Consider the following 25842-nt stretch of genomic DNA (forward strand, 5'->3'; position numbering starts at 1 on the left):
TGCTCCGTATACAAAATATATAATTATATTAACCGCTTCCCAACTGCCCTATAGCAGATATACTGCTACAGGGCAGCACGGGTGCGCAAAATCACATACATACATACATATATATATATATATACACTCAATTTTGCATTTACAATTAGGAAGCACAAGCGCGCCCAACCCCTTTGCCATTCGCGGCTGTCAATCACCGGGTCCCGACTGGTGATTACTTGCCGGCGCCCAGTGATTGCCGAGCATCTCTGGGAGAACTGTTTGTAAACAAAACAGTTCTCCTCCTTGACAGCTCGTGCACACTGCTTTGCATGGCTGTGAACAGCACAGCCATGCAAAGCAGTGTGCTTACAGTGACACAGCACTTAGTAAAACAGCACACAGCAATCCCTTTGATCACCCCACATGTTAATCCTTCCTGCCCTGTGCCATTAGTACAGCGTGAGTGCTTTTTTTTTTTTTTTTTAGCACTGATCACTGTGTCAGCGACACCAAGTCAGTTCCCCTCAGTGTCAAAATAGTCGCCGCAGTCCCGCTATAAGTCGCTGATCGACACCATTACTAGTAAAAATACACACACACAAAAATCAAGAATAATAAATTCTCATACAATTCTTTAAAATTCCATAAAAGTGTGCAAAACCCAAAGTCCATCAAAATGATGGTAAACAGATGCATCAATGGCAGACAAGAATCTCTACAAAGCATAAAGGAGGATAACAGGGGGTGCAAACAACGTGCAATATTAAAAGGCATACATATACATATATCTTCTTTTTTTTGTTTGTTTTAAATGACTGGCTTCAGTGTTTCTCACAACATAATAAAACTGGAAACAATTAAAAATAAAAGTCACCTTCCAGTCTTGGTGGCTAAGGGAGATGACTCCTTGGTACCTGCGCTGATTATCCTTGTCTTCTTGAGACTCACTTCCTTGGTCTACAGGTTCTATTGAAGGGTAAAATGCACACGATTAAATGGGTTCATTTCAATTAAGCATCTTAAAAACCAAAAACGCGGCTTCAATTTTGTTTTCTCTGTGCTCAATTTAAGGGCTAATTCACACTATGGGGTTGATTTATTAAAATGGGAGAGTGCAAAATCTGGCGCAGCTGTGCATGGTAGCCAATCAACTTCTAACTGATGCAGCATTTTATCATAGTGCACCGCGCCAAATCGCTACAGCAACACAACCCATTGCACTGCTGTACACTGACATGAATGAAGTGAATGTTATGTACATTTCAAATATAGTTTGTACAAAACAAAAGAGGGGAGCCGTCTGATGTGCTGAACCAAGCACCACACTGCACCTTACCGTGACTGGGAACGGAGAACTGTCAAAGCGGTAAAGCTCTCCGGATGCTCTCTATTTAGTGCGATTCGCATTTGATATATTTCTAAGCAAAATCAATATTTTCACTTCAACAGTAAATTCCTCAAAGTGGACTTTAATATATTCTCACAAGACCTCCTTCTCTCTAGTTCCCTGGTCTCCTCCTCCCATGCCTGCCTCCAGGACTTCTCTGGGGTGTCACCCATCCTCTGGAACTCCCTACCCCAACCCATCAGATTATCACCTACTCTCCTCTCCTTTAGGCGCACCCTGAAAACCCATCTCTTCAGGGAAGCCTACCCCACACCCTGCTAACTTGCCAACCTCCTCCACTCTTCCTACCACTCCATCCCCCACAGCTATCTCCTCCTGTACCACCATCCCCTCCCTTCTAGATTGTAAGCTCGAAAGAGCAGGACCCTCGATCCCCTCATGTTTTGCATTGTATTGGTATTGTTCTGTCACATGTTCTGTCCCCCTTTGTAATGTACAGCGCCGAGTGAACTATTGGCGCTTTATAAATACTGTATAATAATAATAAAGGTTCAATACTTATTTTACCCACTGTATGAATGTGAGTTAAGGACCTTAGATTGTAAGCTCCTTGAGTGCAGGGATTGATGCGAATGTACAATATATATGTAAACAGCGCTATATGAGTACCTGTAATAAAATAACGATATTGTTGCCATAGACAGATAACATGGCACAGTCATTTTATTTCTTTAGTTTTCCAGCTTACCTATAATTGGCAGCTTGTCATTATCAAGCTTTATTCTCGCAAAACCATCCTAAAATGTGAAGATAGGAAATGGCATGAGAAGAAAAGAAAACCATGCATCAGAGTAAGAAAATATGAAGCACACAATGAAAAGCACAGAGACTGACATGCTTAAAGTGGTTGTAAAGGCTCAAGGATTTTTACCTTCATGCATTTTATGTAAAAAACCTTCTCTGTGTAGCATCCCTCATAGCCCCCTCAAATACTCACCTAAGCCCCCTCTTGGTCCAGCGATGTGTACTGGAGTTTCGGCTATCTCGGGACTCCCTTTCCACATTGGCTGAGACAGCAGCGGGAGCCACTGTATCTTTCTGTTGTAAATTACAGCCAATGAGAAGTGAGGGGTTTAACATCATGCACACAGGGAGAAGCGCGGTTCTCTATTTTGCTCCAAACTTCTGCATTTTCGTATTTCTCTTAAATTCCAAATCAGTCTGCCTCCTCCAATTTTCCCCCTCCCTCAGGAATGCATTCAGTGTACCTTGCTAGTCCCTGCCTTTATACAATCCTTTTGCCAAATAAGGCAATTGGGTTCTGTTGTAAGAGACACCCCGTTGATTTTGAGTAGAAAAAGAGTGTTATGTTTTGTGTAGACAGAGAAGTGAGGACCTTCTGCGTTTTAACATCTAGCAGACAGAGAAAACGGAGAATCTCACTGTAACAACGAAACTGAGTGCGAGACCAGAAATCCCTTTTTAGCTCATCAGACTTGAAACTGCTTAACCCCAGGCATCTCTCGGCAAATATATATATATATGGGTTGAAGGAAAAAAAAAAAAATAAATTATAGCATGTACCTGGCTTTAGACTACATTAGCTTGTCGCTAAATTCTAAATGTTTTTAACCATAATACATTCTCTGCATTAAGGTAAAAAACTCCCCACTCTTTGTCCTACCCACCTCTATCCCTAAACACGTACCTGGCTCCAACCACTACATCAGCACTTTCCCAGCTGCAGCCCTGAGGACAGTTGTCAGTCAAACACCTGTAAGGAGGTTGCTGAGAGGTGTATTACCAGCACTGTATGTCTATGGATGCACACAGCCCAACTTGAGAACATGCACACATGGGTACCTTCATAGCAACCAGCAGGCACCAATAGTGCTGGTAGGAAACTGCCAGAAGAGGAGGAAATAGATATCTTTGTGCAATATCAATGCATTGAGCATGGAAGTATAACATCTTTTTTTTATTAAAATAAAAAGTATTTATTATCACTTTAACCGCATTCCCGCTGCCCTATAGCAGATATACTGCTACAGGGCAGCAGGAGTGCACAAAATCACATTATATATATATATATATATATATATATATATATATATATATACACACACACACACACACACACATATACATATACATATACATACACACATACATACATACACGATTTTGCATTTCCGGGTAGGGGGCGAGCTTGAACCGCGGGCGCGCCCTACCCTTGCCACCATTCGCGGCTGTCAATTACCAGGTCCCGGCCGGTGATTACCGAGCATCGCTGATGGCGAGGACTGTTTTGTTTAATAACAGTCGTCCTCTTTGTCAGCTCGGGCACAGCCATCCAGAGCAGTGTGCTTACAGTGAAGCCCACAGACACCGCCCTCCAGTAAAAACACTCCCAGCAAACAGTTAACCCTTTGATCGCTCCACATGTTAACCTTTTCTTGCCTAGTGCCATTAGTACAGTGTCAGTGGAGTTTTTTTCTAGCAGTGATCACTGTATTGGTGTCACTGGGGATGTCAATGACACCAAGTCAGTTCCTCCCAGTGTCAGAATGCCCGCCGCAGTCCTGCTATAAGTCGCTGATCGCCGCCATTATTAGTAAAAACAATTAAAAAAACAATTTACTTACAAGTATTGGGATTTTTTTTAACAGACATGTAGCAGAATACATTTTGGACTAAATTTATGACGAAATTTGATTTTTTTAATTTTTTCACTGGACATGTTTAATAGCAAAAAATATAATAAAGTCAAAAATATTTTTTTTTTTTGTATAGCACAAAAAAGAAAAAAAAACTGAATAGCACAGGCGATCAAAAACCACCGAAAGATAGCTCAATTCGTGGGGAAAATAAAAAAAAAAAAAGACAACGTAAATTTAATTTATGTGCATGACAGCGTAATTGTCAGTTAAAGGAACACAGCGCCATAACGCAAAAAATGGACTGTCAGGAAAGGGGGTAAATCCTCAGGAGGGCAAGTGGTTAAAGTCCAGTTAAAACTACATGTGTATCCACGACTATACTGTCCAGAGGGACACAACGCTGCTGTGCAATTTTACTGCAGAACATTGCTGTCACCCTGTTGAAAGAAGGGGTGAATTTAAAATTTACGGGCAGGATCAAGAGGTAATAAAACCATAAGGGGGGACTCTGGCATTAATACAGCAGCTTTTGTTTAGTTTAGAGACTGCATAATTTTTGCAATTTTTGATTTTGCTCATAGTTTTTATTTTAAAGCTACAATCGCACGGGTGACTGGTTCTGGCACGAATGACAGCGACAGGAATCTGCTGATTTCTGCAGCTGTTTAAGCCATGTGTGAGCAGCTAGCTGTGGCCACTGAGCCCTGTACACTTCAATGACAGGTCGGCAGCCGCAGAAGCTATCCGTGGCTGTACACCCAGCCTGAAAGCACTCAGTGTGCTTCCAGCAGCAATCATCGAAAGCAATCACTGGCTGGGCTGACACTTTGGACACCACCGACCTGTAAATGAAGTGTATAGGGCTCAGTGGCGGCAGCTAGCCACTCCCAGGTGACTGAAACAGCCACAGTAATCAACAAAATTCTGCAGCTGTGCTTCACACTGGCACTAGTCACCTGTGCGAATGTAGCCTAATGCTGGCCATACATGAGACGAATTCCAAACGAACTTTCTTTAGAAAAGAAGTTTTATTTCGCGTTTCACACCATTAGTTGGCCACAGCATTGGTCGATTTTCATGTGGCCATCTAATTTGAGTGATCGGGAATGTTAAAACATTTTTGAAAAACTAAGGAATTTCTAATCAATGATGGGAGAATCATGCGAGAAATAGAATCGAAAAAGAAATAAGCATGAGCGGTGACCTGGAAAGAAAAGAAGATCCCATGCAACAAATTCTTTTCCGTAACAACCTGAAGTGAAATTGAAGGTTTGGTCAAATTTCAAAACCAATGGCGGCACCATCAGATAACAAAAACGCACAAAAATTGATGATTTTCTAAAGAAAATTCATTCAGAATTCGACCCATGTATGGCCTGCAAAGAACATCAACAGAAAATAGGACCAGCAATTATGTACTGATGTATGGAAGACTTACCCTAATGATGAAAGAAACATGAAAAATATTCTCAACTGTACGAGCAAAAGAATGAGGATTGATAACAAAATCAAAGAACGATATGGGAGTATCAGCTATCAAAAGAAAAAGAAAATGAACAGTAAATACAGGAAATTAAAGAGCCACAAAGCAAATAAAAGATCATATTGTTTGAAAATATTTTCATGCGAAACTGTAACAATGCTCGGTTTCAGGGCTATTAAATAAATCTCCAATCTCTAATTCATCACTTATAACCAAATGCTAACCTGCTAGTGGGAAAGAAGCATAAAATAAAAAAGCAGAGCAAAATAACTGCATTAATAAAGTCTATGGCCAACAATTCAGAACTATAATAAGAAATAGTAACAAAATATTTTCAGATATTTTAGAATTCTTGAACATTGTCTGCCACAAACTGTAGTTGCAAAACCTACAGGCTTGATAACACCATTCAGGTTTGTGAGCTTTGGCTTTTTAAATGGTATGGACTTGCAGGGCAACATACATGTGTTGTTTTTCGTGCCATGGGGCAATGTTCATGTGTTTTTTCTCTTATGTTCCACTGGGGGAGTTTCAGGTGTGCTTTGTCATATGTTTCACAGAGTAATGCTCATGTGTGTTTTGTTATGTACAGTGGATATAAAAAGTCTCCCTGTTAAAATGTCAGGTTTCTGTGATGTAAAAAAAAAAAAAAAAGAAAAGAGACAAAGATTAATCATTTCAGAAAATTGTCCACATTTAATGTTACTTATAAACTGTACAACTCAATTAAAAAAAAAAAACAAACAAATCTTTTAAGGGGGGGTAAATACAAAAAAAATAGAATAATGTGGTTGCAGAAGTGTGCACACCCTGCCATTTTAACAGGGGTGTGTAGACTTTTTATATCCACTGTATATTGCTAACCAATGTTCTTGTGTGCTTTGCTAATGTGCCACTGGCCGGGCAATGATCATGTATCTTGTTTTTTGTGCCAATGGGGAATGTTCATGTATGTTTTTTTTAAATGCATCACTGGGTAGTGTTAATTTGTGCCTTCTTGCATTCTCATGCATTGTTATACATTTCACTGGGCAATGTTCATGTGTGCCTTAATATAAGTTCCCCTCTGCAATGCTCATGTGTGGGCAATGTTCAAGTGTGTCTTGTTATATGAGCTATTTGGCAATGTTCATATGTGTCTTGTTAGATGTGTCACTGGGCAGTGTTCACATGTGCTTTGTTATATGTGCAGCTGGGCAATTTTTATGTGTTCTTTATTTCAGGGCCCTTGCACCTGGGTTTTCACACTGCCTCCCATTGCTTCAATGCAAAATCACCTGCCATTGACTTCAATGCAAAAATTGCCTCCCACTGACTTCAACTTAAATTAATTAATATTTTCCACAATTTATGCCTGTTTTTATAATGCTGTTTATAATATAGGTTCTTCTTAAAATGCCAATCCTAGGTCTGCAATAGATGAAACTCACTAAGAGCTGATATAGCCGCTTTTAATTTTATTTTATTTACAATCATTCCCCAGCACAGTATAATGTGTATCATTAATTGCAACTTTGTTTCCTGAATGTAGCATGTTGTGTCAGAATTGTTTCTGGTACAGCAGCCATAGGAATACATTACTTGAGTATCTGGTCTCCCACAGTGTTAATTATTGTTATACAGAATTTATATAGTGCAAACAGTTTGCTCAGCGCTTTACAATATAATCACTACCTGATCATTCCGATCGCTCATCGCTTTACAATATAATCACTACCTGATCATTCCGATCGCTCAGCGCTTTACAATATAATCACTACCTGATCGTTCCGATCGCTCAGCGCTTTACAATATAATCACTTTCTGATCGTTCCAATCGCTCAACGCTTTACAATATAAATCACTTACTGATCGCTCAGCGCTTTACAATATAATCACTTACTGATCATTCCGATCGCTCAGCGCTTTACAATATAATCACTACCTGATCATTCCGATCGCTCATCGCTTTACAATATAATCACTACCTGATCATTCCGATCGCTCAGCGCTTTACAATATAATCACTACCTGATCATTCCGATCGCTCAGCGCTTTACAATATAATCACTACCTGATCGTTCCGATCGCTCAGCGCTTTACAATATAATCACTTTCTGATCGTTCCAATCGCTCAACGCTTTACAATATAAATCACTTACTGATCGCTCAGCGCTTTACAATATAATCACTTACTGATCATTCCGATCGCTCAGCGCTTTACAATATAATCACTTTCTGATCGTTCCGATCGCTCAGCGCTTTACAATATAATCACTTTCTGATCGTTCCAATCGCTCAGCGCTTTACAATATAATCACTTTCTGATCGTTCCGATCGCTCAGCGCTTTACAATATAATCACTTTCTGATCGTTCCAATCGCTCAACGCTTTACAATATAATCACTTACTGATCGCTCAGCGCTTTACAATATAATCACTTACTGATCGTTCCGATCGCTCAGCGCTTTACAATATAATCACTTTCTGATCGTTCCGATCGCTCAGCGCTTTACAATATAATCACTTTCTGATCGTTCCGATCGCTCAGCGCTTTACAATATAATCACTTTCTGATCGTTCCGATCGCTCAGCGCTTTACAATATAATCACTTTCTGATCGTTCCGATCGCTCAGCGCTTTACAATATAATCACTTTCTGATCATTCCGATCGCTCAGCGCTTTACAATATAATCACTACCTGATCATTCTGATCGCTCAGCACTTTACAATATAATCACTTACTGATCATTCCGATCGCTATTTAAACCCAATTCCAAACACTGGGGCAGGTTATGACAAAGAAGGATTTCCTTTTGAAATGCGTTACTGCCCCCAACACTCCCAGGCACACACAGGAACCACCACGAGGCTAACTACAGTGTTCCAGAACGCCAAACTCCGGCAAGTCCCTGACAGCTGTCAGGTCAAACATATCCTCTCCCTGCTAGCATGAGAAGAACTTTGTCTTTGGCTTCACTTCATCTGCTGATGATGTCTCTGTGCTTCTCCTTGGGTTGGACACCTGTGTTTTAACATGTGAAAGTGTGCTAGGTTTTTATTTCCATTAAATGTGTATAAATGCTGATGGAGGTTTCCCGCTGTTGCCAATTTTGTCTGAGCTTCCCTTGATCTTCCCAGATCTTGCTAACAGCTGCATGCATTTTCATTGCATGACCACTTATCCGGATCTACTCATCAAAAAGATTTAAATGGCGAGCTGGAAACTTGCTGACAGCATTCCTGTTTTTTTTTTTTTTAAACTGTTAAATTGATAGGTTTAGTAGTCTAGATTGTCAGCAGAGTGATCAGAGATGTGCAATTTTTGTATTACCCAATGCCCGGGATATGCAGTTCCGGGCACCAGGAAGGTAGTTTTTTGTTTCCATGTAGCCCTACTTTGGGCAAGCAGCAGGTTCTGGCAATTCATATTCCCAAGGGGCCACATTAGAAACTGGAACTGTTTGAGGCCTAACTAAATTCTGCTCAATATTAATTTTAAGTAACCATATTAAAAAAAACAAAAACAAAAAACACCTGGTGGTTGAGCCATGGTTTTACCACCTCGCAGCCGCCGACCCGAACAGTTTTAAATTAACAGCTGGATGGTGATGCTCACAAGCCGCAGAAATTTTAACTTGGGGTACAGAGTTTGAGAAGCGGCACCACTTGTCAAACTTGCTCGTTGGGGCTTCACCACAACCACATATAATGCACGTGATTGCAGCTAAGTAGTGCAGTATTACAAGGTTAAATCAGGAGGTGATCCTCGCTGCCCGCCAAATAACCCCCTGAAAAGCACTGTGACTGAAAGAAGAGAGAATGAGATTGGTAGTGAGGATCTGCAGATCCTGACTTGAAATGAAGAACAGGTACATGGCTCCTGGCGCAGCATCCAGGAACAAACACCAGAAGAACTTGGCTGGGTAGCACATTGGTGGGAGAGAGTCAGGAAGTCTCCTAGGCAATGCTCTCCTGCCAGAAACAAACCTCCCCACTGTATCGATCAGCTTCTCAGGCTCTCTCCTTCCAGATCTCCACATGGACATCTGTCAATGTGCTTCTCTGAGCCAATCAGCACTCTCAGTGAGAAGCACGCTGACAGCAGAGGTATCAAGGACCTGACAGGGACAGCCAGAGGGGGCTAGATGTAGGCTTGGGGCTATAATTTGCCCAGGTCTGCACTGGACACTGTCCACGTGTGCTTTATGTCCTGTTGGGCAGTGTTTATGTGTATTTAGGGATATGTACCGCTGAGCCACATTCATACGTGCTTTGATGTATGTGCCGCTGGGCAATGTTCACGTATGCTTTATTTTTTAAGATGTTTACAGTTCTGCATTGCTGCACTATGACTACATTGATGCAGGTTATTTTTCCTTCAGTAGATAATCAATAGCCGATAGTAAAAATTTTAATGGATACAAATGTCTGTACCTAAGATAGGAACCACAAGATCCTAAATTTACAACAATAAATAAAATTTCCTGAACATGGTTCAACATCTCTCTAATTTACTAAGATACACATCACATTAAATACTACTAAATTAATCCCCACAAAGAGCAAGTTTGGGTTGAGATAGTTTTTGAGATGCAACCTGTTACAAGAGAAATAATTGCTCTGCCATTGCTTCCTTTAGAAGGTGCTAGTACCTATCATGTAAATTCTCTAACTGCACCTAGAGCAAGAATGCCAGTGAAGTCAAAACACAAAGTCACCATGCTTTTCAGCAGTGCATCTGCTGTTGCTGACATCTGCTGAAAATGACAGTTACTTGGTGGTATATTGCCCCCTCTAAAGCCCTGTACACACTGGTCGAATATTGGCCGGTTCAACAGAAACAAGCAGACATTCGGGCCGAGTGTACACCAGCCTCTCCGACATGCTGGAAAACCAGCACCTTATCGGCATCAAATTAGTGCGGGCAGCCAATGGCTGCGACCGCTGACTGGTGTGTTCTGGTGGGGATCAGTCCCACTGTCAGAACACAATAGCTCAGCGGGGAGAGTGTTGTACTAACATCGGATAGTTAGTAAAGCAAGCTCCTCAAAAGCTTTTTTGTTCAGCCCGTTGTTTTGAACAAAAAAAAAACCTGATAGTGTGTACCAGGCAGAAGTCTAGACTTCAATATATAGATGGTAACCATCATCAGATGAAGGAAAATAGCAGCCTCCATATTTCACTCTGCACAGTTTTGCTTTATTGGATAAAGGCAAGCATTTAGTTGTGAAAAAAAAAAAAAGCTGTCAGCGCTTAGTGGACAAAAGAAGCAGCTAGCGCCAGAGAATAATAATGGCCCAACAGATATGTTGGTGCAGCACTAAACAAATGTAAACATCAAAAATTGTATACCATTAATCAGTGAAAAAACCTCAATGCAAGTAAAAAAAAAAAAAAAAAAAAAAAAAAAAAAAAAATTAAATAGATCAAAATTCACAAGAAAAGCATAAATGTGAAGAAATGAACAAATATGAGACTAATCAATAGTCCATATATCCGTGTGTATAAGTAGTCCACCAATTCCTGAACATATGGTGCATAAAATCCCGCTTTACTTAATTCAAGATGTGTGAATTACACTGTGAAAAAAACACCAACAGCACTCCACACATAGGACTGCCAAAAGTCTCATAGAAGCGGTTCCTTTAACCACTTCAAGTCTGGACACTTTCACCCCCTTCCAGCCCAGGCCAATTTTCAGCTTTCAGCAGTTGCATTTTGAATGACAATTGTACAGATCATTGCACCCATATGAAATTTGTATCATTTTTTTTCACTAAAATAGAGCTTTCTTTTGGTGGTATTTGGCTTTGTTTTTGTTATAAAAATGTAGCAAATAAATAATAATCTTTCTTCATACATTTAGGCTAAAATGTATTCTGCTACATTTGGGGGTAAAAATAACCCAAAACTGTATATTAGTCTGCGTGAAAGTTACAGAGTCTCCAAACTATGGTATATAAATCTGAAAACTGATCAGTTGAGAACCTAAAATGCTGCACGCTGGTATGACATATTGCAGTGATCAGAACGCAGGTATAGCAAGGATCAGGGCGCTGCTATGGCGGTGATCAGGGCGCTGCTATGGCGGTGATCAGGGCGCTGCTATGGCGGTGATCAGGGCGCTGCTATGGCGGTGATCAGGGCGCTGCTATGGCGGTGATCAGGGCGCTGCTATGGCGGTGATCAGGGCGCTGCTATGGCGGTGATCAGGGCGCTGCTATGGCGGTGATCAGGGCGCTGCTATGGCGGTGATCAGGGCGCTGCTATGGCGGTGATCAGGGCGCTGCTATGGCGGTGATCAGGGCGCTGCTATGGCGGTGATCAGGGCGCTGCTATGGCGGTGATCAGGGCGCTGCTATGGCGGTGATCAGGGCGCTGCTATGGCGGTGATCAGGGCGCTGCTATGGCGGTGATCAGGGCGCTGCTATGGCGGTGATCAGGGCGCTGCTATGGCGGTGATCAGGGCGCTGCTATGGCGGTGATCAGGGCGCTGCTATGGCGGTGATCAGGGCGCTGCTATGGCGGTGATCAGGGCGCTGCTATGGCGGTGATCAGGGCGCTGCTATGGCGGTGATCAGGGCGCTGCTATGGCGGTGATCAGGGCGCTGCTATGGCGGTGATCAGGGCGCTGCTATGGCGGTGATCAGGGCGCTGCTATGGCGTATGGCAGTGTTTTTGTGAGCACTGGGACAGATGACAGGGGCTGGCTGCATTTTTTATTTACATACCACTGGGGCAGTGATCAGGGACGCTGGGTTGGCTGGCACTGCAGCCTGTGAGTGTGCAAGCAGCCTGACCAGCTGCTTGTACACTCACAGGCTGCAGCATCGGGTTCTCTCTGCTCTCACAGTGAGAGCAGAGAGAACCGATCTTTACTTTTACTTTGTATTGTATGTGTATTATTGATTGGAAGCAGCAATCACATGGTAAAATACTATGCAATAACCTGTTCACAGAAGTGCAGGGCTCCCGGGTGCATGCTCTGTGAGCCACGCAGGAACCTCCGATGTGGGCTGACATACAGGTATGTTAGCCCACATCAGTGCTGCTTCCCGTCCGCAGTCTATAGGCAATGGGCAGACGGGAAGTGGTGAAATGGATCCACTGACAAGATCTTCACAGTCCAGGGTGCATGACTATAGAGTGTGTCCATATGGGATGGATGCTCACCAAACAGAGCCAGATAGAACTTCCATAGTGTAGTATTTATTTAAAAATCTCGGCATGCAGTAGCAAGCAAAACGTAAAAAAACAAAAAAAAAAACAAAAAACAAAATGTGGCCAACACACAGAGTCCATGTGGCGGCTTGACATTAGCACTCTAAACTCCACCCAAATTTGTTTAGCACTGCACCCATATATCTTTACATTTAGGTTCGATAATACAAATAATTCAAACTCACGATCTTCTCTAAAATAGCTCTGTAGGTAGCCCAGAATACGCTCCACTTCCTTTTCAGTTGCTTCCTGGTGAGACTCTTCCATCTTTTTCAGCTAAAAATAATGAAATATACATATAATATAAGCAGCACCTTGCTTTTGCAGAACAAGATAAATATCACTACTAAAATAATTTGTGCAACATGAAAAAAAATCACTTTATACAAACCAGTATTTGACCAGGGGAAAGTAACCAGAAATGCACAAATAATTAACAGTGCAGGTATGGTGTTCCATGACGGCAAGGAAAAGAGCTGGTAGACAGATGACAATTTCTTACATATAAAAAAGGGAATATAACCTGTGAGAGGTCTTGCAGTCCATTAAAAGTACCAAAAAGAATTTGCAAGCATTCAATCAGCCACCATTGCTACAAAGCAGACAGTGTTAACTGAGTTTATAGTGGTTGTAAACCTCAGACCTGAAATATGAACAAAATATATTCCTCTATAGTGTGTACATGTCTCAATTAATAGCACTAAGTATCATTTCTAACTGCTACTTCATTGCTCTCCTATCTGCAAGAATTATTTCTTACAATTTTTCCTGACACCAAGAGAAAAAAGGTGACAGGGGAGGGACTTCCAGAAGAGTGACGGCCTTAGCTCAGTACCTGTGTAGAGGGGGTGTGTCTCTTCTCTCCAATCAGAACTCTCCTCACTGGGCTCTGCAGTGAGAAACTTCAGTTCTCTGCCCCCCTTTTTTCTGAACTCTCAGTCAAGCTGTATAAATTTGGCACTTTGAACGCATGAAGGAAGAAAACACTGCAGATCGAGCGTTACAAGATATGTAGTAGGATTGGTTCCATCTCTGTGCATCACCTGAGGCCAGTCACTTCATTGGGTATATGTAGGTAACCACTTTAAGGCAAACTGAGTAAACAATCTATTGAATCCCTGGCTTCCAGACCTCTTTGTAGTTCTTCATAAGGCAAGTTGGAGGGCAGTGAAGAGGACTTTCCAAACCTAGTGTACCCTATGTATCTTACTCTCTCATGAACATATCTCAGTTTTTACAGCAGGTGTAAATGTGATTGGTCGCTGTGAGAAACCTCTAAGTCTTAGTATATTTTTTTTTATATCAGGCTTTCTATATGCAAGAGACAGCAATGTATTCCAGTATGGAAGTAGGCAATTCTACGATCACCAGATTACTGCTAGACCAGTGGTTCTTAACCTGGGTTCGATCGAACCCCAGGGGTTCGGCGAGTCAGTCTCGCGGGTTCGGCGGAGGTGAAGACCCACACCCGACTCATATGATTCGTGCAGTAAATATTCATTATTATGTTTTTGTGTGAAAATCATGTTTTAATGGTTTTTTTCTTTGTTCTTATTGGTTTTGTTCATTTTGTGCACCTATGTATAAATATATACCTAAATATATACCTATGTTTGGAATTTTAAAAATCATATTTTATTTTTCCAATTAAGAAGGGTTCGGTGAATGCGCATATGAAACTGGTGGGGTTCAGTACCTCCAACAAGGTTAAGAACCACTGTGCTAGACAAACTGGATAGATAGATAGATTAGATAGATAATAGATAGATAGATAGATAGATAGATAGATAGATAGATAGATAGATAGATAGATAGATAGATAGATAGATAGATAGATAGATAGATAGATAGATAGTTCATGGCTACACAGGAGTGCAATCAAAAAACTGCATGTAACAGGGCCCCAAGTTTATTTATAAAATGCTTCATACCTGTGCTGGCATCACCCTCCTCTCTTCAACTTTACTAGCCCTTTGGCGTTCAATTTTTTGCCGAACTACAGCTTCTGTCCTAAAGGAGCCTAGCCTGAAAAAAAAAAAAAAAAAAAGGAGAGATTGAATAGCTTAAAGTGACATTAAACGTTAATTTTTTGTTCTTTTAAAATAGAATGTCATACGTACCTGCTCTGTGCAATGGTTGTGCACAGAGTAGCCCCTCTCCAACTCTTCCAGGGTCCCTCACCAGTGCTCTTGGTTCATTTCACCCCCCCCCCCCCCCAACCGAGTGTCCACAAAGCAAGCAGTTTACTCTGGGGGCACTCATGCATGTTCACTCCCAAGCCCTGCTCTGGGTGTTCATCCATATGAAGCACCAAACAGGGCTCGCCCCCCCCCCCATCATTGGCTCTGATTGACAGCAGCGAAAGCTGTCATATCGGATTCAACGAGGAGCGAGAAAGCCAAATCAGCCTCAGCTCTCGTGCACATTGATGGATCAAGATCAGGCTTAGGTATGTATTTAGAGGGGTTGCGGGGGATGCTGCACGCAGGGTTTTTTTTATCTTGCTCCATAGAATGCAGTAAGGTGAAACACACCACAACAAAAAACCCTTCTACCTTGGAATTCTTCAGGGGCTCAAGTGGCACACTGATCTAGTGACCCCCCTCACCCCCTTTGAGACCATATGTATGGCAAGTTATAAACTTACCAGACTCTTATCTACGCTTTACAAGCTCATACTTGACCTTTCTGCCCAGACAATTCCATACTACATTACAGAGTGGGAGATGGAGCTGAGTTGTAGCGTTTCAGCAAGGATGATTGACAAGATCACCAAACTGATCCATACATCCTCAGTCTGTTCTAAAACACAGGAGTTTTAAATGTTTGGCGAGTTGGTATAAGATTCTGGACAAATTGTCCCAGATTTTTCTGTCCATATCCTCACATTTTTGGAGGGGCATGTTTCTGCATATCTGGGGAAATTGTTCTACATTAAATCATTCTGAGCAGAGGTTCGGAACCTTATTGCCATGGCCACTCAGCATCAGCTGGAAGACAATCCCTTTCCTGGTATTATTCCATGCTACCCACTTATCTGAAGGTAAATATAAAAGGTCCTTGCTATCTCACCTCCTCAATAGTAGAAGTCTTATACCATTATACTGAAAGCCCTCGAAGGTCCCCACATTGAGGGACTGGCTCCTTTGGGTGCAAGAAATTCAAACGGCAGAGTAGTGGTGATATCAACGTGCAGGAAAGTACTCCGTTTTATGAGACTTGGGTGCTATAAATTGAGTGTACTACCTCTGACACATATAAACAGTTGATGGTGTAATTTTTTGGATCAGAATTGAGAAACTAGTATTATTTCATAACCAATCGTTGCAAAGCTTTACTTAGGATGGTCCCCTAAAGAGTTTCTTGCTGTTTTTATCCCACCTCCTCTAGGTGGAAGGAGGTTCTCTTGTTCTGGTTCCTTCTTCCCTGCTTCCCTACTCTTATTCCCCTTACCCCTTTTCCTGACCTCTTCACTGAACCCTCTTTTTTTTTTTGGGCTGTTTACAACCTGTTCTAGTATGGAGCCTTTGCCTGGGTCCTTTTTGTTTCTATTTTTGGTCTGCCCTCTGCATTATTTTGCTAGGATAATTTTCACGATACCTCCCTGGGTTATATGGGGTGTTTGAATTTTTGGGGGAAATTTGTTTGTGAGCTGTATCCCTTCTTATGTAGCCTGATTGGAGTCTCATTCTTTTATTCATTTACAGATTTTTTTTTTTTGTATTGCCGATAAAGATTAAAACAAACAAAACAAAAAAAGCCTTCTGCCTTTACAATCGCTTTAAGCAGACTGCATTTTGTTATGAACTGTGCATTGCGATGGCTCAATACATCACTCACATGAAATGAAAGGTAGGAGTTCTTTTGAAATGTTTAGCAGCTCCAGATCCAAGTTTGTGCCAAGCATCTGGGGGAAGATATCCTTTGGCAAATCCTTCATCTTCACTCTCACTGTCTGGGTTTTCCAACCGATTAATACCCATGAATGTAAGCTGCAATAAGGAATAAAGGATCTTTGTATTTGCAGTAAAATCCTTTTCCATTGAGGGGCAAGGATTGATAATAATTAACCACCTGCCTATCAGGCCAATTCTGACATTTCTCTCCTACATGTAAAAACCTGCATTTTTTTTGCTAGAAAGTATTTTTTCCCAAACTGTATATTTATATTTTTAAGCAGAGGCCCTACAGAATAAAATGGTTGGTGTTGCAACTTCTTATGACACACAGTATTTGCACACCAAACATGTCACACTTTAAAATTGTGCACACCCATAGAATGGTGACAAACCACAATAAATTAAATTATCCATAAGTGGCGCTTTACAAGTCTATACAGGTTACCAGTTTAGAGTTCAACAGAAGGTCTGGTGCTAGAATTAATGCTCTCATTTTGACACTCATGGCGATACCTCACTTGTGTTGAAATCACCATTTACATATGCATCCGGGAGCCACATGTGCGATCGGGATGGACAGAGATGTTAGAGGGGAAAGGCTTATTTTTTTTTATTTTAAAGTGATTCTTAAGGTTTGTTTGGTTTTTTTTTTTAGAAAAAAACAAAAACATGTCTATATTTACCTGCTGGGTGCAGTGGTTTTGCACAAAGCAACCTGGATCCTTCTCTTCTCTGGTTCTCCGCAGGCTCTCCTGGCTTCTCCCTCCTGTCGGGTAACCCAACAGCAAGCAGCTTGCTATGGGGGCACCCGCTGCTCTGTGTGTCCATTCACACACACAGAGCGGTCGCTCAGCCCTGCCACCCTCTCTTCTCATTGGCTCACTGGATGTGATTGACAGCAGTGGGAGCCAATGGTTCCCGATTCTGTCTCAGCCAATAAGTGGGAGTCCTGGGATTGTCGAGACTCTAGTGAACATCACTGGATAGAGGGGGGGCTTAGGTGAGTATAAGAGGAGACTGAGGGGGAGCTGCACACAGAAGGTTTTTTTTTACCTTCATGCATAGATTGCATCAAACCTTGAGCCTTTACAACCACTTTAAATGTTTTTGCTTTAACACAGGAACTTTAACAGTCAACTTTATTGCTATTACAAGGGATTCACAACATCCCTTGTAATGGCATGGACCATGACAGGTACTCTTTTTGGAGAGATCTGGGTTCTGTTAGATCCCATATCTCTCCTCTGGACTCCAAAGCATCTCATCAAACTGAGATCGGTTTCATCGGATGCTTTCACAAATCTTGCAGCTTCTGGTTTTTTAACATCACACAGTGGAAGGAACAATATCATTGTGTCCAGGGAAGCCAATAGTGCCCGTCGTATTCTTACCAGGCTTCGTGATGGGACGGGACAGCACAGTAAAGGTGGCAGGAGGGTGGGACCCCTTCCGCTGCCTGTAAAAGTAATCCAGCAGTTGTACAGCTGCTCAAATTACTTTTAGGCCTCATACACTGGGCATAATACAGGACGCAGCTTGATAATTATACAATCTAGGGAAATTCTAAAGTAGTCCAAACAGAGGGACAGGTACACCAAAGAAGTACAGTGAATCAGTGAAGCTTTAAAAGCCTTTACACAGGTTACCACTTTAGAGTTACACAGGTGGTGTGCTGCCCTCAATCAGATGTTCAAGGTGAAACCCCTCACGTGAGTGGGACAATCGCTGTTTGCGCGTGTGCGGGACCAATGCCTGCATTCATCTTTACACATAAGCATGGGGGACAGGGGTGCCTTTATTTTTTTTAATACGTGTATTGCTATCACAAAGTGTATAAAGATCCCTGGTGATAACAGAAGGCAGTGAAAGGTACTCTTTACTGAAAGATCTGGGGTCTATTACCCCAGATAGTTCCTCTGTCCTTCACAGTGTGACCACACCAAGATCAGTGGGATCAGATGCTTTCCCAACTTAAAAATGGCGCTGTTTACATCCAGCAAAACCAGAAGCGATAATTGCTCCTTGCTTCCGGTTTCCTATATCACAGAGATGGTTAGAGCCATACTGGTCTCTGATTATCTCTATGGTCAGTCGGCGGAAGTGCCAGCTGGTTGCTCAGGTCTCCTGGTTGGATGGGAGAGCCTGAGAGAGCTGCGGAAAGTGGCGGGGGAAAGTCCACTCCCGCTGCTTGTAAAATCAATCCAGCAGCTAACTAGTTGCTTGTAAAATCAATCCAGCAGCTAATTAGTCGCTTTTACAAGAAAGCCGACCGTCGGCTATAAAACGCAATACAAGGATGATGCCTGAAACTGAAGGCATCATCCTGCTATAACAACCTTAAATCCAGCGATGTACAGGTAAGTCGTTGGTCATCAAGTGGTTAAAGCATGACTCCGAGGAACTAAAAAAAAAAAAAAAAAAAAATTCCCTTGCAGTGGGCTGTGCCTGCACTGCAAGGGTGTAATGCTTCTTTTGGTCGGGGGGGAAGAAAGGTTTGATTATCTAATCCCACGCTCATCCCCATCAGCTTATTACCCAAGCTCCAGCAGTCTAGGGTCCTCACACCATCAAGACCAAAGCAGGGTCCTTAGCCCTACACTGCATGTGATAACGATGAGGGACAGTTCACTGTCAAAGTATGGGGGAGCACCATCTGTCATGGGAGCAGAGGATCAAGTAAGTAAAACTATTTCTCCTCTCCCCTGAAAAAATGAGCTATTAACCCTTGCAGTGCTGGCACAGCCCCACTGCAAGGGATCATTTTAAAATTTTCCAAAAGGTGAACTTTACCCAAAATAATAAAATTACAAGAAATTGTGTTTTCTATCTGCTTGGTGTTCAGCTTTCATGCCAGTTCTGATTTTGCACAACTGAATCCTGGCCAAGTAAAACTTACCAAGTCCTCTGCAAATGAACTTGGGTCAAACACGGTCAGGTCTGTACGGAGTTGGCTGGCTTTCTCCTTCCCTAGATTTGATGCCAAAACTAATAATTGAGCGTCAAGTGCAGCTTCTCTGGCTTTGGACACTGAAATTGCAAATACATGTACCATGATGTACAGATGTAACATACTCATTAGGCTAGATTATGTATTATTTATAATGACTAGTTTGTTGCACAGAATCTACAAAAATAGTGAGTCAAGCTTTCCATACAAATACAGAACCAGAAAATACATAGAAGATTATGCTTTTTCCCAAATCAGTACACGTAACAATAAAAAGCAGACAATGATAAACAGCTTTTCACCGCACAGCTCATTTTTGACTTGCCTGAGTGAAAGCATGAACAATTTTAGTACATTACACCTGTACCATTCAAATGTATGGGTGGTTTTAGAACTATGTCTGTTAATCATGGGTAGTTTTATAGCTTTGTCATCACCTAAAAGATGCATACAGTATACACGACAGATAAACTTTAAATCTGAAGTGTAGGTGTGGCAATTTTAACATAGTTACATTTAATTAGCTTAGCCCAATGTAAGTATGTGCCATACCAGTCAGATCCCTGTGAAAGCTGAAAATCCCTGTAATAGGCACCGCTACTGCAGTGATCTCAACCAGATTCCAGGTCCAGTGTCTACCCTGCTGTTTAGAGAACAGAGTGGGCCACAAACTCAGCACGGGCACTGCTCAGAATACACTTTGCACTCTCTCACATGTTGACATGACAAGGTGGAGATCATGATGTCACCACCCTCCCTTACGTCCTCATTGAATCAGAGAACACTTTGCATTCCCAGAATGGTGCCTGTACTGAGCAAGTGACCCCCTATGTTCACAATGCAGCAAGGCAGCTGCTTGGCACAAGACTTGGAAGCAAATGGAGATTACTGTGACGATTACAAATGGTTTCCAGCTGCCATGGGGATCCCACATGTATACTGTAGTACATATATACTTACAAAAGGTCCAAGATGGAACAACCTAACTAATGTAAAATACGCCATACCTAAACTTCAGCTTCAATAAATTAGATAAAACATGTAGATGTGGCCACTTACCTCCTTCAAAGAGTTTATTGGCTTGCTCCAAGGTCTCAGTCAGCCTGTTACTCCGGGAGCTGAGAATGTCTTCTCTGTTCTCTGCAGAAACAAAAAAAACCTGATTACAGAATATAATCTCTGACCCAACATTAAACAAGAATAGCAAGCCATGATGGATTTTACAGCTGGGGCAGCACACTTGCCCTGTAGCTCTGCATCTAGATCCCAACCATATCTCTTGAAACCCTCTATAATGTTTGAGCAAGTTTCCTTCCATAGGTTAGACATAATGGTAGGTTAATTGGCTGCTACCCAAAATTGTCCAATGTTTGGGGGGACCGGGAGTGATGTGAAAGTTTTATGTACCCTGGAAAGTGCTACATATAGTGAGGAACAGAAGTATTTGAACACCCTGTGATTTTGCAAGTTCTCTCCCACTTAGAAATCATGGAGGGGTCTGAAATTCACATTGTAGGTGCATCCCCACTCTGAGAGACAGAATTAAAAAAAAAAAAAAAAATATCAGGAAAATCACATTGTATGATTTTTAAAGAATTTGTCTTGCACTACTGAACATAAGTATTTGAACACCTGAGAAAATCAGTGTTCATATTTGGTACAGAAGCCTTTGTTTGCAATTACAGAGGTCAAACGTTTCCTGTAGTTCTTGATCAGGTTTACATGCACTGCAACAGGGATTCTGGCCCACTCCTCCACACAGATCTCCTCTAGATCTGTCAGGTTTCGGGGCTGTCGCTGAGCAACACGGAGTTTCAACTCCCTCCAAAGATGTTCTATTGGATTTAGCTCTGGAGACTGGCTAGGCCACTCCAGAACCTTGATATGCTTCTTACGGAGTCACTCCTTGGTTATCCTGTGTGCTTCGGGTCGTCATGTTAGAAGACCCAGCCACGACCCATCTTCAATGCTCTGAGGGAAGGAGGTTGTTGCTCAAAATCTCACAATAAATGGCCCCATTCATCCTCTCCTTAATACAGTGCAGTCGTCCTGTCCCCTTCGCAGAAAAACACCCCCAAAGCATGATGTTACCACCCCCATGCTTCACAGTAGGGATGGTGTTCTTGGGATGCAACACCCTTTTTCCTCCAAACACGACAAGTGAAGTTTAGACCAAAATGTTCTACTTTGGTCTTATCTGACCACATGACTTTCTCCCATGCCTCCTCTGGATCATCCAGATGGTCAAACTTCAGACGGGCCTGGACATGTGATGACTTGAGCAGGGGAACCTTCCGTGCAATACACGATTTGAAACCATGACGGCGTAGTGTTCTACCGACAGTGACCTTTGAAACTGTGGTCCCAGCTCTCTTCATGTCATTGACCAGCTCCACCCTTGTAGTTCTGGGCTGATTCCTAACCTTTCTTATCAGTGATACCCCACGAGGTGAGATCTTGCATGGAGCCCCAGTCCGAGGGAGACTGACAGTCGTCTTTAGCCTCTTCCATTTTCTAACAATTGCTCCAACAGTTGATCTATTTTCACCAAGCTGCTTGGCAATTGCCCCGTAGCCCTTTCCAGCCTTGTGGAGGTCCACAATTTTGTCTCTGGTGTCTTTTGACAGCTCTTTCATCTTGCCCATGGTAGTAGTTGGCGTCTGACTGACTGTGGGATGGACAGGTGTCTTTAAAGAGCTCAGACAGGTGCTACTAAGTTAGATTAATGAGTGGAGTAGAGGTGGACTTTTTAAAGGCACAGTAACAGGTCTTTGAGAGCCAGAATTCTTGCTGTTTATTAGGTGTTCAAATACTTATGTTCAGCAGTGCAAGACAAATAAATTCTTTAAAAATCATACATTGTGATTTCCTGATTTTTTTTTTTTCAATTCTGTCTCTCAGAGTGGGAATGCACCTACAATGTGAATTTCAGACCCCTCCATGATTTCTAAGTGGGAGAACTTGCAAAATCGCAGGGTGTTCAAATACTTCTGTTCCTCACTGTATATTGTACATTCACATCAGCACCTGCCCTCAAGGAGATAACAATCTAAGGTCCCTAACTTAGATTCATTCATACACATTCTAGGGCCAATTTAGACAGGAGCCAATTAACCTACCAGCATGTCTTTGGGGTGTGGGAGGAAATTGGGAGTACCTGGAGGAAACCCAGGATACTGACCAAATCAGGATGGCCGCTGGGACTCCTCGTAGTGCCAGCGGTGTAGCGTCAATCAGCTGTAGCTATACACTGACGCGTTTCGAGCTATGACTCATAGTCATAGGGATTCAGCTTACCTGGTAACCACCCGACACCACGAGGAGTCCCGGCGGCCATCCTGATTTGGTCAGTATTACTCTTTTATACCCATCTGCCTGAACTTTGGAATAAATATCCTTGACATACTACACTATTGGCTTCCTCTGTTTTTTTGAGCCCCTGTGGGAGCTCATCATGATTGCAGAGCGTATGCTATTGGAGTATGGATTTTGAAGCAGTGGAGGCTACATCACCAGATCTGACCAGACCTATGTGAGGGCGTCTGATGCGTTTTTATGATATACAAATGCGCATAAAGATTGCGTATCTGGTGAGTGCGCAGTCTTTACCTTATTTTCTCACCTTTTTCACGTTTCCAGTTATTGGACGCCTGAAGATCATCAGCGATCTTGTTCACATTTTTTGGACTCATTTAGATTGGTTATAGATCTTTCACGATATTAGCCACATAATATAGTGGCATATATGCTTGCACAATGTCACCTTACTTATCTATTTATATACAAGGCTCAATTTGTGGACGTCTATGCGTCCGTCTGTGATTTCAACCACACTGTCACCTTTTGGTATGCTCCAAATTTTTTTTTTTTTTTTTTGCAATATTAGTCACAGATTCTAGTTGCATATGAATTTGCACAATGTCACCTTATTGATGATAACCGTATTTTTCGCTCCATAAGACGCACCTGACCATAAGATGCACCTAGGTTTTAGAGGCAGAAAACAGGAAAAAATTAATTCTGAACTAATCGGCTGCAGACATACTACAGGAGAAGACCAGAGACTGCGGACAGTACAGAGATGACTAGAGACTGCGGACAGCACAGGGATGGCCAGAGACTGCGGACACAGTACAGGGATGACCAGAGACTGCGGACAGCACAGGGATGACCAGAGACTGCGGACAGCACAGGGATGACCAGAGACTGCGGACAGCACAGGAGATGACTGCTGACCTTTGGGGAGGGGGAGCGGGTACCTGAATTTGACAGGTACCCGCTCTTACTTCCACGGAGTTGTACTTTGATCTTACTTGTTCCTCTATCCAGCCGCGCGCTGTCTTCCCGGCTTCTGTAGTGTCGGCGCTCGGCATGACAGCCGGGTGCCCAGTGCGCATGGGCGAGAAGTACTTGCACTTTGTGATTGGTCCGGCGGCTTCTGGGATCTGTCATGTGTCCCAGGTACCGCCTTACCATTCACAAAAAGCACCGCTTCTTGCGCATACGCACTGGGCACCCGGCTGTCAAGCCCAGCACCCACACTACAGAAGCCGGGAAGACAGCGCGCCGCTGGATAGAGGAACAAGTAAGATCAAAGAACAACTCCGCGGAAGTAAGAGCGGGAATCTGTCAAATTCAGGTACCCGCTCCCCATCTCCCCAAAGGTCAGCAGTCATCTCCATAAGGTCCTGCTGCAGAGCTCAGCGGCCTGCCCGGTATTCTGACACGGCGGCGGTGGAAATACCGGACCGGCCGCTCCATATTCGCTCCATAAGACGCACTGACATTTTTCCCCCTTTTTTGGGGGGAAAAAAGTGCGTCTTATGGAGCGAAAAATACAGTAATTATCTATATATGAATTTAGCATATATACATTATATTTGTGATTTTTACCAGTGCTGTACCTTTTTAGTATATTACTGTTTACCTGAAGGTCTTATATGGTGCCTTTGGTGCATGGTCGCTATTCCCTGTGTTGATTGAGCGCTCACTTATTTTCAACTTCATGTAAATTAATTGGTTTACGTGAAAGTTATAGTGTTTACAAACGGCGGTATATATACTGGAATTTTTAGTTTATATAGTAATGGGAGCGATCAGCGACTTATAGCGAGACTGCGGCAGGCATTCTGACACTGGGGGGAACTAACTGCCACTGACATCCCAATGACACTAATACAGTGATCAATGCTAATAAAAAGCACTGACACTGTACAAATGACACTGGGCAGGAAGGGGTTAACATCTGGGGAGATCAAAGGGTTGACTGTGTGCTGTGTGTCTTACTAGGAAGACATGCTGCTCTGTATTTCTTTGCTGTGCTGTGAATACAAAGCAGCATGTCCTTGTTGGCAGGAGAGAGACCTGTGTTGTTTACACAGGTCTTTCCCCTCTCAGTTTTACATGGCGATCGCCGGGTGCTGGTGGGGGAATCTCAGGACCCGGTGATTGATATCCCTAGCCACCAATGGCGGCGCAGGTAGGGCAGCGCGAGCCCCTTACCCGGAAATGCAAATCATGTATATATACACACATGATTCTGCGCAGCCATGCCGCCCTGTAGCAGTAGTTCTATTATAGGATGGCAGAGAATGCGTTTACTACACTGCAGCCATTCTCTTCCTCTTGCTCTACTGTGCCCAGGGCACCTGTCCCTCCTGCCCACCCCTTGTCCTGGCCCTGGATCACAGAGCTGACAATCAGCACTAAGACTGGGTGTTATCCAATTAACAGTTTTGTCCAGGGTTCCTATCACACTATAGGCTGCTCTGCATGCTCGCCCTCTTCTCCCCCCCAGGACACTCACGCTGCATGTTCTGCATTAGCTCCCGGTACTTGTGTCGGATCTCCCGTCGGCTCCCATTGTCCCGCTCTCCTGCTCCGTCCCCGTCCATGAACGAGTCCCCATGGTCCTCCCCACTCGTGGATCTCCGGCTGGACATCCTGGAAGAGCCCGATGACAGCCGCCCGAACTCCGATTACTTGGCTTTGGCGCCGCAGCACTACGGAGGCCGGCAGGGACCGGGGAACACGTGACCCAGCGGAGCTCTGCGGACCAAGCCTCGTTCTGATCCCTCTAAATTCAACTTTATTTAATCACTGAGAACACAAAGGTCAGAGATGAGGTGTGGCAGATGTTAGAGGTTCCACTCTGGAAATGTAGTCGGTTTTGAAGACTAACACTTTCTGTAAACCCAACGTTCCATATTCCTGATCTGTGTCTGCTCTACCATGTATCTGGATTTAACCACTACCTACAGGGCACTTATACTGCCTTCCTGCACAGGCCAATTTCTAGCTTTCAGCGCTGTCACACATT

At 42.9% G+C, this 25842-nt stretch overlaps 1 protein-coding gene across 1 annotated transcript in view; it reads right to left on the reverse strand.

Annotated features, from left to right (window-relative positions):
- NSMCE4A (NSE4A component of SMC5/6 complex) overlaps positions 1-25572 on the reverse strand; it is a 30366-nt gene extending 4794 nt beyond the window's left edge. The window contains exons 1-9 of the mRNA XM_089683243.1: positions 25330-25572; positions 20583-20663; positions 19473-19603; positions 16518-16669; positions 14609-14702; positions 12863-12953; positions 5429-5523; positions 2079-2127; positions 857-948 (exon numbers count right to left, since the gene is read on the reverse strand). Of these exons, the coding sequence (XP_089539369.1) occupies positions 857-948; positions 2079-2127; positions 5429-5523; positions 12863-12953; positions 14609-14702; positions 16518-16669; positions 19473-19603; positions 20583-20663; positions 25330-25465 (921 nt within the window). The 5' untranslated portion in view covers positions 25466-25572. The remainder of the gene's footprint in view (positions 1-856; positions 949-2078; positions 2128-5428; positions 5524-12862; positions 12954-14608; positions 14703-16517; positions 16670-19472; positions 19604-20582; positions 20664-25329) is intronic.
- Positions 25573-25842: the final 270 nt, after the last annotated feature.

The sequence above is a fragment of the Staurois parvus genome, unplaced genomic scaffold (assembly GCF_062004578.1).
Source record: "Staurois parvus isolate SC_StPar_1 unplaced genomic scaffold, SC_StPar_1.0 ptg000303l, whole genome shotgun sequence".
NCBI lineage: Eukaryota > Metazoa > Chordata > Amphibia > Anura > Ranidae > Staurois > Staurois parvus.